Source organism: Bidens hawaiensis, unplaced genomic scaffold (genome assembly GCF_021521415.1).
Source record: "Bidens hawaiensis isolate Kalapana, Puna unplaced genomic scaffold, B.hawaiensis_p1.1 tig00012897_1, whole genome shotgun sequence".
Classification (NCBI taxonomy): domain Eukaryota; kingdom Viridiplantae; phylum Streptophyta; class Magnoliopsida; order Asterales; family Asteraceae; genus Bidens; species Bidens hawaiensis.
The window spans coordinates 408,963-428,641 of record NW_027492076.1 but is presented as its reverse complement, the minus strand read 5'-3'; the positions used below and the strand labels follow the sequence as shown (position 1 = coordinate 428,641).

At 34.5% G+C, this 19,679-nt stretch overlaps 2 protein-coding genes across 2 annotated transcripts in view; both read right to left on the bottom strand.

The window, feature by feature from the left end:
- Positions 1–19,679, bottom strand: part of LOC143542550 (putative methyltransferase PMT24) — a 266,804-nt gene that overhangs the window by 26,087 nt on the left and 221,038 nt on the right. The window lies entirely within an intron of this gene.
- LOC143542532 (uncharacterized) lies at positions 550–2,499 on the bottom strand. The gene is made up of 2 exons (XM_077035099.1): positions 1,685–2,499; positions 550–774 (listed from the first exon to the last, which is right to left on the bottom strand). The coding sequence occupies exons 1-2, from the start codon at positions 2,461–2,463 to the stop codon at positions 711–713; spliced, it is 843 nt and encodes a 280-aa protein (XP_076891214.1). The 5' UTR covers positions 2,464–2,499; the 3' UTR covers positions 550–710.

Sequence of the window (19,679 nt, the reverse complement as noted above, 5' to 3'; positions counted from 1 at the left end):
AGAGTATGCAAACTGGTTATTATTGGAAAACATAATCACCTATGCAAACAAGTACTTGAAGATGTAATTCAAACCGACATGTGATGTTCGACTGTGTGTGGAATGGAAAATACACTATATGATATGTGACTGTTTGTGGAATGGAAATTACACTGATCAATGCATATAAGTAATAGAGAATTAGGGTTTTGTTAAATTAAATTTTGAATTGAATGAAGATAGCATGTTGCAACATAGTAACAGTTACATGTCAAGTAGAATTGAATGAAATACGCATGCAGTAGCTGAGACATTTGGTTATTTGGGTCAACCCGATTCTTGGTATTTCAACCAAAATACCGGCCTGACTCTTTGATCTAGGGTTCGGGTTAGGAGTTTAACTGCGTAACGTAAATTCAGGCCGGATTATTTGGATCTCTGATCGTTTCGGGTTGGGTTCGGTATTCGTGTACGGTTAAAAAGAAACCCTAATGTGAAAGTCAAAGGTAGTGAAAGTTTTGTTTAATAACACACTTGACACCTTACCAAAAAAACTTTTGCAATCTCATCAACTATTTACCGGTTAGAATGATTTTGTTTCAAAGTGTGATGTGGAAGACTCGTATAAATACATCACAACAAATTACAAAATAATTTGAACATTAAACACACTTTTCCAAGTGGCCAATCCCAATATTAATTAGAAACCTCTTTATATTCCATTTTCAACACTATGATTTTCTCTTCCTATAGGGGAAACATGACCAACATCCTTGCGTGCAACCATCGTCTCTCCTGCATTTCAAACATTCACATTAGATCGCAAATCAATTCATATCATTACTTCAACAAAAATAGCACAACTATCTAGAGTCTATGCATTTGTGTATATGACTAGTATTATCATCTAATTACTCGTAAAAATAGCAACGAAAAGAAAAACTAAAGACTTCTTGATCGGCTTGGACAGTCTTACTGACCTAATCAACCTAATTGCGATTTGGTTAGGCTTATATACTTGTTTGTGCCTAAATTATTATTTTTTATTAAATTAAGCCGGTTGAATTGGACCTATATCAAACTTAAAGCTTGTTAAGTTGTTAATACACTTGATAGTTTCATCGTAGATTATTTTTAAAATCAAATAAAATACCATGTGCATATTCAATATTAGAAAAGTTGCCGGCCAGACCGTACACGCATGCACACGTGTAACCCGGACAATGATTCAATTTACACCATAGGAAACGTTAGTTGAAAAATGGTACAACCCTTCAAATACATTAATTATCGGCCTAACGTATTCAACATTACTTACACATGACATTTTTTAATTAAAATTAATAAAAAAAAAAGTTAATACTTTTAAGTCGTGAACGATAGCAAAAGAAGACCCAATACGTTCGAGATCAAAGGATATTTAATATGTTTATTCTTCTAGAAGATGAGGAGATATGTATGTTTGTATTGTATCTTCTATAAGTTGTAGAAAAGAGTAACGTAAAAGCACAAACGTCCACTTTAATTAATAGACTCTCTTTTAATTTTTAATCACAAAAATCATTTCGCTCGAATTTAATTTCCAAAAACAATATTATCTCATGACGTAACCACGAAATAATCAAACAAAATACGCTCCGTGCATCAAGCACATGCACAGTACAACCTCCTAATGCACATTAATTTTTCAACATAACAACCATACCTGTCACTGTTATTCCGGAGACTGCTGCCGCTGCTGCTACCGCTACCACTACTACCACTGCTGTCGCTTCTTCCCGTACTCTCACCGCCACTGCTGCTACTGGTTTCCGTCACCTTCGTCCGCCAGTCCCTCCGATCAACACCGCCGTCGCCGGCGCCAGACTTATTTAATAATTCCGATGATTTTACTCCGGCGGATTGATTGAAACTGTTTAAATACGAATTCGTTCGATTAAAACTCTTCGTCTTCTTCTTCGATCCAATCGACAACGGAAGGAACATATTAATCAGAAGTCTTTTATTATTATTATTCATACTTCCGTTTTTAACAATAATCCGTCCGGTTTTACTATTACTACTACTCTCCGTCCGCTTCACGCGCCGCCGTTGACTCCCGCCGGAATTGATCAACCGCTGTTCACCGTCCTCCATACTCTGCGTCTCATCAACACTAGCATCCGTAAACTCTAGCCTCTGATCAACAATATCCTTCAGCGATAACTCGTACGACGTTTCCGGCATATTATCCACCATCTCCATCATCTCGCGTTGGCCTCTCGCGATCGCCTGAGCTCGCGACGCCGGAGATAACGACCGGTTCGGAAATCTCACCGGACTGTCCGGCGGACTGAGGCTGAAACCGGAATCTTCGTCCATTGTTTCTAATCGGAATTGAACGTTGGCTGATCCTCCATTGAACCGGTGTCTGTAATTGCTATTATTATTATTATTATTACGATTTGAGTGTTTGTTGGTGAAATTAGGGTTTAGATCCAGCATGATGAAATTGGGGATTTGGTTTCTTGTGTGTGAAGATGTGGAATGAATAATGGTGTATTGTGAATTATGATAGTTAATATAGCAGGAAATAAAGTTTAATTTGGTGGTGTTATATTAATAAAATAAAGTCCTGGGCTTCTACGTGGGGGTCACTATTTTCCACCTATTTTGTAGTATAGGTTACGCATAGGCCACGTGATATAGGCGCGTTAGACGTGTCGAATTTGGGTCATTTCGGTTATTCGGGTTATTTGAATATGAAAACTTTGAAAGTGAATTCGTTATGGAATTCAAGTTTGATTCAGTGCCATTTGTGTGTTGTTTTATAAGTTTTATAAATATGAAATTTAGGTTCGGTTCGGTTCAAGTTTTAAGTTGTTTTAACAAATTCGAGTTCCATTAGATTAGAATTTAAGTTGTTATAAGATTTTGGAGTAATGAACATCATAAATAAGACAGAAGCTTTAACTTTTTAAGACTTATGCTTTAGCTACTTTTCAAATAGACCCTCAATTTTTATAATAGCTACATGTTTAACTTGCAACTTAATAGTATGGTATGATAAAAAGAAATTGGTAAAACCATATACTTAAATGTGCATAAGTGTAGTCTGAAATAATTTAACATGCTCCTAAGAGAAAAAAGAATTAAAAGTTAATTACGTAAATGGTCCCTGTAATTTAATTTGGGTTACATTAAAACTTAAGTTTTACAAGTTGCAATTATGGGAACACGCTTTCTATTTTGTAACATATTTAAGACTAATTTTCAATATAAACTTTGTGTGTTTATGTAGAAACGAACATCCCCTGTTCCTCACAATTCTCCTGACTATTTGTTGTTCGCCACAGGCCGTCGATCTCCTTCCTGTCTGCGCTACTGATTATTCATCGATCTGATTGTTTGTCAGAAATTAGAACTTTAACGTAATGTTCATCTGGTGAAATCAACAAGAAGTTTTTGAAATCCACAATAAAGTATGTTCTTCCATTGTTCAATTAACGATTCTACCCTATGGTAGAGCAAAATGATCCCCGATCGATACCAACAATTATAATGTCAACGCTACAACTTTTATGCGGCCAAACTATGGATTGACCGATGTGAGAAAATACAAACCTGCTAGGCTGCTATAACTAAGAGAAAGAAAATTCAAAACCTTCTACATTAACCAACAAATGCGGGAGATGAACATTGAAGATCGTGGTTGTGCTTTCCAAATAGATTGGTCTTAACACACCACCAAAATTGGTATAGATATATTATGAGCAAAATATCTCCAATGGTTCGATGGCAATATCCCTAAAATGTTAAAATTTGTTTAACGTCGGCGAGGAGAAACGAAGCAATAAGGTGTGGGTGGGTTAATTTTGTTCTATTTAGAACTTCACATAAATAGCTCGTGTACCTAAAATGCAGTAACTTATAATAGTGATCCATGTTTATTAAGGAGAAATTTGGCATTTTATACGTATTTAACAACAAAAATATTAGAAGATAGTCTTACACCCTAAGCATGTTAAAAATGTAACCACAAACCTAAACTTGTTATGCTTAAATCTTAGGTATGAAATGTGTGACTTAGACTAAATTATAGGGCGCATTTATGTAGTTAGCTCTAAAATTAATGATTTTGTTGTAATAAACTAAATTCTAATATTCTTAGGAATTAGTTGCATGTAAAATAGAAAAGAAAATAATAGTTAACAAAAAAGGCATTACATTAATGAAATGGAAAATTAATTCTCTAGATGATAGTAGCTATTTTCATGTCAAGGTAATAGATCTTTAAAATAACGTTTTTCATGTGTTTTTGTTAAAAATAAGTATTCTACTATTGGTGCGTGTTTAATTATACATTTGGTTATGATTTGCCAATTTATATTTCATGTGTTTAAAATAAGGTTTTTTTTTCCATTTATCGTTTCTAATATTATGAATATATATTTTTTATTTTTTATTTAATTTATTGTAATGAATTTGTAATATACTCGAAACTATTTTGATCCATTTATGTTTGGTTATGTTTATTTTAGATGAAATATTAAATGAATCATCTACTTAATGTTTTATACTAGTTCGTTTGTGTTCAATTAAGTGTGTTTATTATATTTTTTTGTGCCCGTTTACATTTGTTCGTGTTCATTTACGTTTGTTCGTCAATGTTCGTTTACCTTTGTTTAATTATGTTCATTTATGTTTGTTTATGTTAATGAACGGTACATTTAAATTTTAAATGAGCGAACAATAAACCATGGTTTGTATTAGAGAACAATAAGATCACTAGCTAGATCAGTCATGCTTCTATAAGTTTAATATATCATAGTATGTTAGTATTCTGCCACCAGTAACAAGCGTTATGGGCTTGGAATCAATGTTGGCGTGGTGGTGGTATGATTGAAGAAGACGAAAACGAGTTGACCCGGATAGGGTTTCATAAATAAAAAAGGAGGTAAGGGACGGCAAGATCTAAACCAATCGGCGAATAAGGCGAAATCCATAAAGAAGGGGCGATTGATGTAGGTGAAGATGGTGATTGTTGCATGAGAAGGGAGGTTGACGATGGTGAGTGGTAATCGGAAATTAACCGGTAACGGAGAGGATATACCAGCGACGGAGAATATATAGAGAGGAGAAATTAAATTAGGACTTAATTATGAAAGAGTTTGACAAAAACATGTGATTTTATAACCCGTTTAAGGGCTATCCGGGTTTGATGAAACCCATAACCCGCAAAAATTATTATTTGATGATGAAAATATTTAACAAATAAATAATATGTTGTAACTTGTTTAAGGGCTATACGGGTTCGGTGAGACCCATGACCCTCTTGTTTTTTTTGTTTTTTTTTTAACTTAAACGGGACAAAGGCATGTAATTTCACCATTCATGAGTGAAGTAATCTAGTGACACGATAGGGGTGGGGAGTGACCCGAGATCAACACATACGATTTTTTGGTATACAATTATATTGAGTATTGATTGATTGATAGACTTTCACCAAACTTACAAGAATAAAGTTTTTTTCCATAACAAATATTACTTCTACTATTTTACACCAATAATCCTAAAATGCTTTTTTAGCTCAAGTTTAAATCTGAGGCCTCCCATCTAAGAAATATGTGTCCCTATCAAGCGAGCTAGCTTCACACATTGCGTATAAATTTTATAGTTCTCATAATTAAAAACAATAAAACTCATTTTATGAATGAAATAGGTTTTGTTCTAATTCTAACAAGACGTTGGATTAGATTTTTCTCTTTTCAAGTGGTGTTGATTTTAATTTCATGATTATCACAAAAATGTGTAATTCAAATGTAGAGTTAGATAATTCATGAATTGCAGTTAAAAAATGATTTTATGAACTCATCAAATAAAACTTTATATTTAAAAAAAAGTAAACTAAAGTTAGCAATTAATTTTCCCATCACATTCTCATAGAGTTGTGTATGCAGGGGATTATCTATGCTTTGGATTAAATACAAATTAAATTAACATGCTAACTGTATAAATTAATTAGTGAAATTATATATACAACATAATATAATTATATAATTACATTACTTGTATATATAATTATTATATTTGATTCACACAAGTAACACATTTTTTTAGTTTGTATGTTAATTTTCTTCATGTTATCTAATCAATGTTTATGATCAAAGCTTTGAAAAACAAGAATATTTTAAATAACTAAACGCCTGGCACTTTAGTATACGGAATTATTGTTTTTTCTTAAGTTAAACTATACAATCAAGTATTTTTTTTTAATCTTGTTGAGTACCATAAATAAATGACAGTTTATTAATAAAAAAATATATATACAAAAATTGTGTTGCACTATATTTTGTGTTATATATTTACACTTTTTTTTGCTATATATTATGTGTTATATATGTAGGAAACCGTTCGCGTATAAAAATAAAACACTTTTAATGAAATGATTACAATATAAGGAATCAAACCTATCTAGGAAAGCAAGTAAATTACAATACGAATTACACCGGAAAAATCAAAATTACAATACAATTGAAATAAAATAATGCAAGAAAGGTGTAGAAGAAGAATGGTGTATTCTTTGTGGCCGATGATCGTGTTTTACACAGGGCCCTTAAAACAAATTCCGGGTCTCTCCCCGTTTTGTTTCTCAGGGTACAACGGCCTAAGCAATATGTACTGCCGGGGAGGGCTCTAGCACCCGAATAGTACCTTAAAGAAAATGATAAAGATGATCAAGAATGTTGGAATTTTTTTAAGGAGAAGGTTAGAGAAAACACAAGAGAGAATGTGTTAATTTTGTGTTTTTTGTGTGTCTACAACCAATGAGCTCCCTTGGTATTTATACTAGTAGAAAGTTGAAACCATTCAATAATCATTAACCAAAACTTTAATTTTTTGACCAAATTAAATGAACCATTAACCAAAACTTTAATTTTTTTGACCAAATTAAAGGACATTTTAATGGCTTTGACTAATTGACTAACAACCTTGAATAATATAATTCAAAGTTTAAACATATATATATATATATTGTTTTGGTCAAAAATCGGTCTAAGGATCAAGTAACCAAATTCGTATGTGAGGATTGATGCTTGTATGACAAATATGATTAATGTGACTATATCAAAAGATGAACACCGATATTTATACGAGGTAAAGCCCTTGGTAACTAGTATCCCGCCGGCATAAAAACCTCGGGTAGTGAAAACTATCACTACCGATTATATTGAACTTGAAAATATTACAATAGGTGAGAATACGAGCTGATCGTGAGTACAAAGTGTTTGCTAGTATGATTCTCTATATGCTATGTGTTGTGTGTGTTATGTGATATAATCAGCTCATATATATAGTTACAAGAAGAATAATTAAATAATAACTAGCCATAAAGAGCATTTATTGTCCTTGCGAGAATATTGGAGCGGTTATGACTTGTATAAACGAGTTGTAACTCCTTTCAACGTCTACAATCTTTAATGCTTTGACCAAGTATTCAGCTGTTGAGGATCCTTTATCCATAAAGGATCCTTATTCCTGGAAACAGTCGCCAAGAATAGCTTATCCACAAGGATCAAGAATCCTGGTCCCAACATATATATATATATATATATGTTCACAAAAAATTTTCAACAATCCCCCACATGTGAAAACAAAACTTATTAATTTCTACATATTTTCCAACATCCCCCACATGCGAAAACAAAACTCATTCATTTTCACATTGAGATCAATCCATACATGCAAGTTTCTTAGATTCAATTCAACGATTGAGCATTGCAGGATAGGTAGGTGTTACCCTTTGAACCTTCCTTTGTGAAGCATACTTAGTCTCTTAGCGGTGTGTAGACACGATGTCTTTGAACATACCCCCATTTATGTAGACGACAATACACTTCACACAACACTCTCCATGGTCTGGCCAACCCCTCACTGTCGTGTCCTATTATGGTCCTGGAACACTAGCATGGTTCTGCGAGAGCTCTAGGATTTTTGCCCCAAAATCCATTCGAACCGACCCTAGTTCTCTCTCACATAGGTGATTCTCGCTCGAATCATTAAAAGCAATAGGTTTGTTGATTTCCATAAATCATTAACCTTTATTATGCTTATCCTTACAACATGTGTCACTGATTGGAATGGACTAGGACGCGCGCGCACGCAACGCCCTTTAGTTTGGTTTGGGGTACTCCCCCATAGTGACCACCCTTGGTTTCATGATTAAATTGTCCTATTGAACCTAGATCTTGGGATCTCCAGTCAACTAGGTTAGGTTTCCCTCATGTTCCCTTTTCCCATGGGCTTTAGTCCCATTCCTTTTGACGACTTGTTAACTAACTCTTTGCTTAAGCCTATTGTTAACGGGTCTGCAATGTTATCTTTTGACTTCACATAGTCAATCGTGATAACACCCATTGTGAGTAGTTGTCGTACTGTGTTATGTCTACGTCGAATATGCCTTGATTTGCCGTTGTACATCATGCTATGGGCTCTACCAATCGTTGATTGACTGTCACAATGTATGCAAATAGCTGACAAAGGCTTTGGCCATATTGGAATATCTTCCAAAATTGACGTAGCCATTCCGCCTCTTCACCACATTTATCCAAGGCGATAAACTCCGATTCCATCGTGGATCTAGCTATAAACTCCTACTCACGGCATAAGCTAGATCGGGTCGAGTACATGTCATAAGATACATTAGACTACCAATAATTATTGAGTACTCTAACTGAGCAACACCCTCGCCTCTATTTTTAGATAGATGGTGGTTCGTATCAATTGGAGTTGACGCGACACGCGTGTCATCCTTATTGAATTTCTCAAGAATTTTATCCACATAGTAAGATTGACTCAAGATAAGACCATTTTGGGTTCTAGTAATTTGAACCCCAAGAATCACGTCCGCGAGACCCAAGTCTTTCATGTCAAATCTCGCTTTCAACATATCTTTTGTAGATTTAATCATAGTATCATTACTCCCAATGATAAGTATATCATCTACATAAAGACATAAAATCACATAACCTCCTGGCGTGTCCTTCACATAGACACATTTATCACACTCGTTTATTTTGAATCCATTGTCAAGCATGACATGATCAAACTTTAAGTACCATTGTTTTGGAGCTTGCTTCAAACCATACAATGATTTGACTAGTTTACATACTTTGCCCTCTTTCCCTTGGGCGGAGAAACCCTCGGGTTGCTCCATGTAAATCTCTTCATCTAAACCGCCATTTAGAAATGCGATTTTTACATCCATTTGGTGAATTTCCAAATTTCGTAAGGCCGCGATTGCAAGAACCAACCTTATTGAGGTTATTCACATGACCGGCGAGTAAGCATCAAAATATTCTAGACCTTCTTTTTGTCTATACCCTTTGATCACTAACCTTGCCTTGTATTTATCAATACTTCCATCGGCTTTCATCTTCCTTTTGAATATCCAACAATATCCAAGGGGTTTACAACCCGGGGGAAGATCTACTAACTCCCAAGTATGATTTTGCAATATAGAATCTATCTCGTTCTTAATTGCTTCTTTCCATTGAGGTGATTCCGCGAAGGTAACCGCCTCGCGGTAGGTATTGGGCTCACCCTCAACCATGTAGCTCACGAAATCAGGACCGAAGGGATTTTTCAATCCTTGGTCTTTTGCTTCGTCTAAGCTCACCTTCCTCAATTTCGGGTCGTTCATGTCTCTCATCATGAACAGTATCATCAATCACTCTTGATGTACTTGCTTCATCAACCGCTCTTGATGAACTCGCATGTGTTTTCCTTAAACAGGGAAACACATTTTCGAAAAAATCGTTGGTCCTCCACTCAACAATAGTGCCTTCATGTACATTGGGATTCTTGGACTAATGTACAAGAAACCTATGCACATTACTATGGTGTGCATATCCAATGAATATACAATCCACGGTTTTAGGTCCTATCGTTAGTGCCTTTGGTGGCGGAACCGTCACCTTGGCAAGGCACCCCCACACTCAAATGTATTTGTATGAAGGTTTTTTACCCTTCCATAACTCATACGGAGTCACGTCCGTTTTCTTGCGGGGTATCTTATTCAAGATATAATTGGCCGAGAGAATAGTCTCCCCCCACAAGTCATAGCTCACGCCCGAGCTAATCAACATGGCATTCATCATCTCTTTTAATGTACGGTTCTTTCGTTCCGCAATGCCATTTGATTGTGGAGAATAAGGTGGGGTACACTCATGTATTATGCCACTTTTTGCGCATATTTCCGCAAATGGTGAAACATATTCACCACCCTTATCACTTCGCAAAGTTTTTATTCTCCGTTTTTGTTGATTTTCAACCTCATCTTTATACAAGATAAACTTGTCTATTGCTTCATCCTTACTTTTAAGTAAGTATACATAGCAATACCGAGTACTATCGTCAATGAACGTGATGAAATACTTATTTCCACCTCTTGTGGGAGTGGCTTTTAAATCGCACACATCGGTGTGGATTAAATCAAGGGGTTCGGTTATTCGTTGAACTGATTTGAAAGGCTTTCTCGTTAGTTTGGATTCAACACATGTTTCGCATTTATATTTTGAATCGATTTTAAAACATGGAATGCTATTTAATTTAATTAAACGTCGAATTGAATTAAAATTTACATGTCCTAGTCTACCATACCAAACACAAGAATTAGAATTCGACGACTCAATCATGTCAATAGAAGTTGCAATTTTATTCATAGAATTTTTGACAGCAATTACATTCAATTTGAACATAGCATTGTCGGCATAACCCTTTCCGACAAACATTCCATTTTTTGATAAAATAAATTTATCCGATTCAATCACCAAGCGAAATCCGTGCTTGTTGAGCATCCATCCCGAGACAAGATTCTTGCGAATCTCGGGAACATAGAGAACTTTGGTCAACGTGAGCTCCTTGCCAGAAGTCCACTCCAAGGCCACATCGCCTTCCCCCATGATGTCCGCAGTCGCTTTATTCCCCATGTAAAGCTTCTGGTCACCCGCTGCCTCTTTGAAATTCTTAAAGAGTTGTTTGTCGTCGCAAACATGGCGGGTTGCTACGATGTCAACGTACCACCCTTTAGGAGCGTCTCCCACAACGTTGACTTCCTCGATGAAAGCCGCTTCCTTGGTAATCATCGCCACGAGAGGAGTGCCATCCTCGTCAACCAAATGTGTCACACCCCAACCTAAGGCGGAAATGTCGGGGTGTGATCCGATTGCTCACAGCTCGAAGATACTATCATAATTATAAATTACAATATCTAATTAATTATTTTATTCAAATAATACACACAATAACCAAATACAACAAAACCATTAAAATAAATAAGTACAATCATTTAAATTTAAGTTTGTCTTCAATATAACCCTAAAGTCTTTCTAAGTGTCCAGCCTTCAACTCATGCAACCTGCATTTGCGTAGAAAATGGAGTTTTGTCAACAAACATGTTGAGTGAGTGTACCACCAATTTTGACACCAAAAATAATGTTAATATAATAAATAAGCAAAACATAATAAATGTGGTAATGAAATCAAACCATAAGCAAATAAGTTGTCGACTAAATCATTGCCAAGCGAATCGGGTGCCGGTAAATCAACCATGAGCAAATAAATAGAATAAGACCGTTGCCAAGCGAATCGGACGGTGGTCAATAGAATGAGAACCCTCTCCAAGGGGATATGTCAAATGAATGAATACAATAACACATAAGCACATAACAAGTAGATTTGATTAATCACACACAATTACACATTTGCTATTTTTGATATGAATGTATATATAGATATGTATGTATAGTATTATATATGCATATGTCCCCAAAACATTTATGAAAATCAAGTAAAATAGGGGAATGATAAAACTCACCTTAGATGGAAGTCAAGTGAATATAATTAAGAATAAACGAGTAAACGGATAAGCGAGTCGTCCAATACGTGTCAAACGAGATAACTAATCAGAACCTAAAACTTTGTGATATTAAACTATAAATAAAAACAAACTTAATGCCGCTGGAATCAATCCAAACGGATGAGTAGAACTCTAGCTGTGTTGAATTAAACGTTTAAGCGAGCTGGTACTGACCAGAATCCGAACAGCGAGTCGAAAGTCGGATTTTGGTCAGTAGCCTTAAAACCACGTTACGAGAATAAAAGTCTTCTGGACCGAACGTTGAATCCGACCAGAAGTATGAGAAAACGGATAGTCAAACTTGTTGACTATTTTGCCCTTTAACGAGTTTTAAACGAATTGACCAGTCAATACCCTTCAACCACCGAAATTGATTGAAGTTTATTGACTAGGGAATATATATGAATGTTTCCTATGTTTACAACTTACCCGGAAAATGAAAGGATCAATGAGAAATGGAAGTCAAAGGTCAGTGCATAAGCAAAGTCAACAGTTTATGAGTGTATCTTCAACAATAATGCAAAAACCGAAGAAGATGATGAAGTTTGGAGGTAGGTGAAGGCTAGGAATTGTGAATTAGGGTTTAGGGATTATTTGTGGTAGAGAAATAATGATATGTTAATATAGGATACACTAAATCGAACTAAATATGGTAACTTATTCGTTTTAAAACTAGATAGGCCTTTAATGATCAAATCAACATTATAACCAGTAAATTTCGTTCTTGATCAAGGGTTAATGAGTATGGACATGTATCTAAGCTATATTAGTCTTCTTGGGTCTTAAAACACTTGATTATGTCCTAAAATAAGCGATTTCGGGCCAAAAACGAATTAGGAAACAATAATAAACGAAACGAGCTGTGCATGTAGCCCATAGCGTCGCGTGGTGGGCCTAGGCCACCCCACCACATGGTGTTCAGGCCAAAAGGAGCAAAATATCATCATTTGTCAACTTTAGTCCCTATAGTTTGGATTTAGGTCATTTAACGAACTTTTTATGCATAGTTTAAGATTTGAACAACATATAAAATATAAGGGTCCTAAAGTGAACATTATAAACTTAATTATTTATAAACACTTGATTTTCAATAATAATAAAGGTCTAAAAATGTTTCGTTCGTAAACAAATACGGGTTTGGAAAATCCGAAATGTTACAAAATGCGCGCGCGCGCTTCGATTTCTTGCACTGGTTCGCCCCGTGCCATATCTCGTTACAGTTGTAACATGGTCCTTGGAAAGGTGGAGGCTTCTTTTTCACAGCACCTTTCTTCACGCCAAGGTCCACTTTCGCTTTCCCTTTGTTACCTTTGCCTTTGCCCTTGTTGCCCCCTTTGGAGGATTCACCGTACTCGACTAAGTTAGCCTTGGCGGAAACATCCACTAGGCTACCTTTTTTAGCTCTCTTATTGTCTTCTTCTATCCGAAGTCGAACAATAAGATCATCAATGGTCATCTCCTTTCGCTTGTGTTTAAGATAATTCTTTAACTCAACCCAACTAGGAGGCAATTTTTCAATCATCGCTGCCACTTGAAATGTCTCACTAAGTGTCATTCCCTCAGCAAAGATGTCGTGAAGTATAACTTGCAACTCTTGGACTTGACTAATTACATTCTTAGAGTCAACCATTTTATAGTCCAAGAAACGGACGACAACAAATTTCTTTGTTCCCGCATCCTCCGTTTTGTACTTTTTGTCTAAAGACTCCCATAATTCTTTGGCAGACTTTATTGAAGAGCACACGTTATACAACGCGTCAACTAAACAGTTTAACACATAGTTTCGACATAAGTGTCACACCCCGACCAAAGGCGGCGGAACATGCCGAGGTGTAACTATTGTCCATAAGCACATGACACCAATTAAAGTGATAGTATTTAATAAACTCATTTCATTTCACAACATCGAAAATGTCACATAACAATTATCCATAAAATAACCATAAACAAGATATCACAAAATATGGCAAATTGATATTGTTCATTTTTACTAATATCCTAAGGTCTTTGATGTCGTTTTCTTCACAATCATAAATCAACCAAGATGCAAACATGCAACATTTCATAAAATAAAGTTTGTCAACACAAAGGTCGGTGAGCAATTAATAAGTTTAATCATATTAGTATATAATAAAGATAGCCACAAAACTTGCATACGAAACGATAAATAAAAGTGGTAATTTGGATAAATAGATATCGCTAAACACATTAGCGACACCTAGCTATAAGGGGAGGCCAAATAGTCTAGAATTTTATAGTTATCGTTAATTGCATTACGTTAACGACACCTTGCAATAAGGGGATGCCAAATAGTCTAGGATTTTATAATTCCACCAACCAAAAGCGATAAACACATAAGCATATAAGCATAGAACACCAAATCGAGCAATTATTTAGGTAAAGTATACAACTACGTTTGTGGTTTAAGATTCAAATATAAAGCATTTTGTTGAATAAGTATGAAATGTCACCCCCAAAATAAAAGATGGAAAATGGGGTATGAAGTACTCACCTTCAAGTGGTAAACTTGAAAGATGATAATTTGGAGATTTGTCGGAACGACGAGTTTAACGCACAATGCCTAAAAAGAAAAGAAGTCTTGAATTTAGAAAGGTTGTCTTGAAGGTCTTTAAACAAAATAAATGTTGAAAAATGTAAATAATTAAAGTTCAAGGTTTAAAATGTGACTATTTAAGAATTTTTAATAATAGCCCTTTAAAAATATAAGTTTGCTCGAAACCGGGTTAAAGTATCTAACCTTAATATTTACTCAACCTATGTTAAGTAATAAGGTGGGTAAAATGCAAGAATGCAAATCCCTTTGGAATAAAGATACTAAAACGGGTTTTTTTATCGAGTGTTCGGGTTGTCGGTTCGGGTCTTGATAATTGGTTAAACCCAAAGTCAACTTTCCAAAATATTGAATGTTATGAGATAACTCAATAAAATTTAATAAGACTTAACCAAGTATGTAGTTCCATTGTTTTAGAACTGACAACGCACGTTAAGCGAGTGTTCGGTTTTGTCGGTCCAAACTTTGTTATGAGATCAAGTTGGATCCAACATTTCAAAGTACTTAAGAAAATATTTAAAAATCAATTTGTAACTATTTTTAAAGAAATATACAAGTCTTGATGGCTAAAAAAAAACACACTTGTGTGTCTTAAGCGAGCAAGAATCGGTTTGGTTCGGTTTCCATCTCACAACAAGTTCATAGATGGTTTCCACATGTCCAAACACTAAAGAACTTGTATAATAATGTACAAATAAAAAAATACCAAAAGTTAACAATAAAGTCTTTAAACAAAAGTTCGGTTTTCGGTTCGGATCGTGTTTCGGGTTAAGACCGAGGTAAGATTCTACAAACCCATAACCATAGAATTTGTAAAAATGATTTTAGAAACTTAGATCTAACACTAAGTATGTTTAAACAAACAAAACTAGTAACAAAGTTCGGTTTACGGTTTAGAGCTATTTACGGTTAAACCGAAGCATAGACTTTTAAAAACCCATAACCATGGAACTTGTAAACATGACCAACAAACTAAAATAAGCAAGATTAATATGTATGAACAAGTTATATAGATGTATATATATCAAGGACACGAAGTCCTCCATGAAGCCTTGCCTTATGGGGTCCGAAACCTCACCGACCGGAATCGGAGAAGTAACTACCAAAGGTAAACAAGGGGTGTATATTATATATATGTTGCACAACCATAAACAAGTATTAATAAGGCTACATAAACTAATTAAGATGAAAGACCAAAATCCTTCAAGAACACTTAAGAAGATAACCTTGAATCTTTGATGTTTGAGAGAGTTTTTTTTTTTTTTGGAGTTGTAGCAAGGGAAAATGAAGAGGAAAGGTGGTGTATATATAGGGTAATGTTGGTGGTCAAATATGGGTGTGAGACACAAGAGTTTTCATGCAAAATGGATCAAGACTACACAAAACAACAAAAAAATAAATAAATAAATAAATAAAAATAAAAATAAAAATAGGATGTTTTCAAGACCCAACAAGTGTGAAACAATATTGTAACATAAATCCATCATTTTGATTATAACATAAGCTTCGGTTTACAAATCGGGTCGGTTTACATAATAAACAAATACAAAAACGAATACAAACAAGACCCGAAATTGACGAATGTCACAATAAGAATTCCGAATGCTTCCACGCATCTACCGCACTCAAAGTTTGAGCGTCGGTCTCCCCCTCCGCGTTAGTGGCTAGGGGAGCGGATTCTGTCAAGAACCTCGCAAGGTTCAAGGTGGTCAAATAGAATAACATCTTCTGTTGCCACCGTTTAAAGTGCAAACCCGAAAACTTCTCGGGTTTTTCAGCGTGATTAGCCATGGTAGTCGCTCCTACCATAACGGACAAAGGCGTACCGATAACCTTGCTCGATGACGGTGATGCCATTTTTTTTCTGAAAATAAACTATGCTAAGTTAGTTTTTCAGAAATATTAATAGTGGTCGCTCCCACTAAATTAAAGTTATACAAAACTTTTTAATCCGAACTCTCGAATTAACCCACCGAAGGTGTTCTAAGTCCAACTTTGAAGGGACCAAACAATGGGTTTTTCCAAGAGTTTAGCGTTAAAAAATCCGAATTGTAACCGGTTTCCGTTTCTACAAAGTCGCTCATTTGAATAGAAACGGAAAAAAATGTTTTTTAAAAACACAACCGCGTGAAACAAAACTAGTTTGAGTCACACGAGAATGTTTTGAATACACGAACGGTGATTTAAAAAAAAATTTGTTTTAAGATTGTAGGAAACCGTTCACGTATAAAAATAAAACACTTTTAATAAAATGATTACAATACAATGAATCAAATCTATCTAGGAAAGCAAGTAAATTATAATACGAATTACACCGGAAAAATCAAAATTACAATACAATTGAAATAAAATAATGTAAGAAAGGTGTAGAAGAAGAATGGTGTCGTAGTCTTTGTGGCCGAGGATCATGTTTTACACGGGGCCCTTAAAACAAATTCCGGGTCTCTCCCCGTTTTGTTTCTCAGGGTACAACGGCCTAAGCAATATGTACTACCGAGGAGGGCTCTAGCACCCGAATAGTACCTTAAAGAAAATGATGAAGATGATCAAGAATGCTGGAATTTTTTTAAGGAGAATGTTAGAGAAAACACAAGAGAGAATGTGTTAATTTTGTGTTTTTTGTGTGTCTACAACCAATGAGCTCCCTTGGTATTTATACTAGTAGAAAGTTGAAACCATTCAATCATCATTAACCAAAACTTTAATTTTTTGACCAAATTAAAGGAACCATTAACCAAAACTTTAATTTTTTTGACCAAATTAAAGGACATTTTAATGGCTTTGACTAATTGACTAACAACATTGACTAAAATAATTTAAAGTTTAAACATATATATATATATTTTTCACAAAAATTTTCCAACAATATATTTGTGCTAATTTGTTTGTGTTGTATTTTTTATATTGAACTTTTGTACTGATTTTTTTATGATAAATCTCATCGTATATTGAATATATAAAAAGAGTGAAAGTTTGTTATCAGGACAAATGTCTTTTAATCCTAATTTGGATTAGTGTGGCGTGTGAGATTCATAATCATTCTTAGCTTTACTTAAATAAAACAAACTTTTAATTTGATCGTTTGACTAACATATAATGTTTTGGAACATCATATTTTCTAGAGATTACAATTGCAAACAAAAGAATGTTGTTGTTTAGTTTTATCACCATTCGGACCTTGGTTTGAGTGTTTACCACGCAATGGATAATAGGCATGGCAAAGTATAATGATATGCCATCAAGCTCTCAAATAATAACATGAAAAGAAATCCCAAATTTGTATATATAGGCTCGAGTGACTCAGATTTACCACATCATATACAATGATAAATGTGAAGACGTAATTATCAATCAAATCATATCATATCAAAATACCGTAAAACACGATTAATATCTTTTTTCTATCGAATCAAATAATGGCCATGTGATTGCACAAATATACAAATAAAGGAAACAACATGGACGGACCACAACACTACAAATGGTGTCACTGTTGGCCGCAACCCAATGAACAAACCGTAAGAACATGATGAATTTGCATACTTAAAACAAAGACCAAACAACCCTGTTTATAACCTAACCCAACCTGAACAACTTAACTTGCAAAAAAATAAACCTGTTAGATAACTCTTAGCCATTTAAACTTACTTGATAATTCAAACAATTTATTAAAATCTAAACTTAATTAAACTTTAATCTTTAGCCCTCCAGCTTTCTTTTAAACTCAGTTTCAGGATAACCTTCCGATAGTCATGGCATTGGGTTCATTATAACGTGTTTGCAATACCACCATAAGCAAGCATGAGTAGAAATTAATAGTAAGGCAAGACAAATAATCTAAAATTTATGAGATATCACTTGCATCACCAAAATTAAGCAAATCATGCACAAAGAAGCCATGCTAACAATCAAACTTAAGCTAACAATTATAATATCGGAAAATATAAATTTGTAGCTTAAGCAAAGTCGTCTTAAGTTTCTTCTAACGTGGGTATAGTTCATTTCAAGATTACATAAATCTCAAATCCTTATTGATTCTATTAATTTGGATGATATACCCGATCCCTATTTTACTTTTGTTAAAAAAAATATATGATAAAAAAAATGCGATTGATCTTCTGGTCTAATGGCATGTGATGGGTGATGGTTGGCATGGAGTCTTTGGGGTCTCAGGTTTGGCATCATACACATGGTTTTTTTTTTCTAAAGTGGTGGGTTTTCTCTTTAATGGTGTTCCTTGATGACTCAGGCCTGGAGCATCAAAATCATTATGGACGATTGGCATCTCGTATCGAAAAACTCACTCGGGTATTTGGGACAGTTTCAAACGCTATTAAAAAAAGGTTTCGTTAAAAAAATAATAGTTACTGGTTTAAGAAATCAGTTTCAACCAAAATTACACATTTACAAATTCATAATGTAAATATTTTTTAACTACCAATTTAAATCATTGATTAAATTTATGCATCTAAAACCTTATTTAATTCAAAGTTGATACTTCAAAATTTTACGAAAGCTAAATTTATATTTTATAAGGTTTAAAGGTTCATTAAAATTTATTAGTTTTATTTTTGACCGACTTTAGTGCAAGTAGTTGCCGACGGTGTTTTAAATGATGGTTCGTACCGGCCGGTTGAACTGATTATACCAGATTTCGAATAAGTATCCGGTATTTCGAACCCGCTATTTTTAGGTGGTTTGCTAGATGATCGAACCGTTGGTTTTTTTAAAAAAATACCAGTTTAAACTAGCATACCGGTTTTAAGCCCAATAAATTTTTTATATTTTTTATGGATCATATTTTTTAAAAATGACTAATCTAGCGGATAAAAGTAAAATTAGTGAACCAGTAAACGATACCATAAGCATATTGCACACTTTTATTTTATAAAAACTTTGTTTGAAAATCAAGTAGTTTTGTATTATTTTTTATTATGAATTAGCTTTTGGAATATTTTTATTATTGAGTCATGTACTTTATGCTATTTTTAAGTTGAAATTTGAGTTCATATAAATTATTCAACCCGGTTGAACCTCCCGGTACAACCCGGTTCAACCGATTTTACCGTTTTTTAACCAAATCCGGTATGAGTAAAATACCGGTATTTAAAACATTGGTTGCCGGGGGACTTTGAAAGGCTTACCACTTGTATACAACTGATCTTACCCGAGTTTGAATACTAGAATAGTGATTTTCTCCTCTATTAGTGGCAAACACTTGTTGGAATC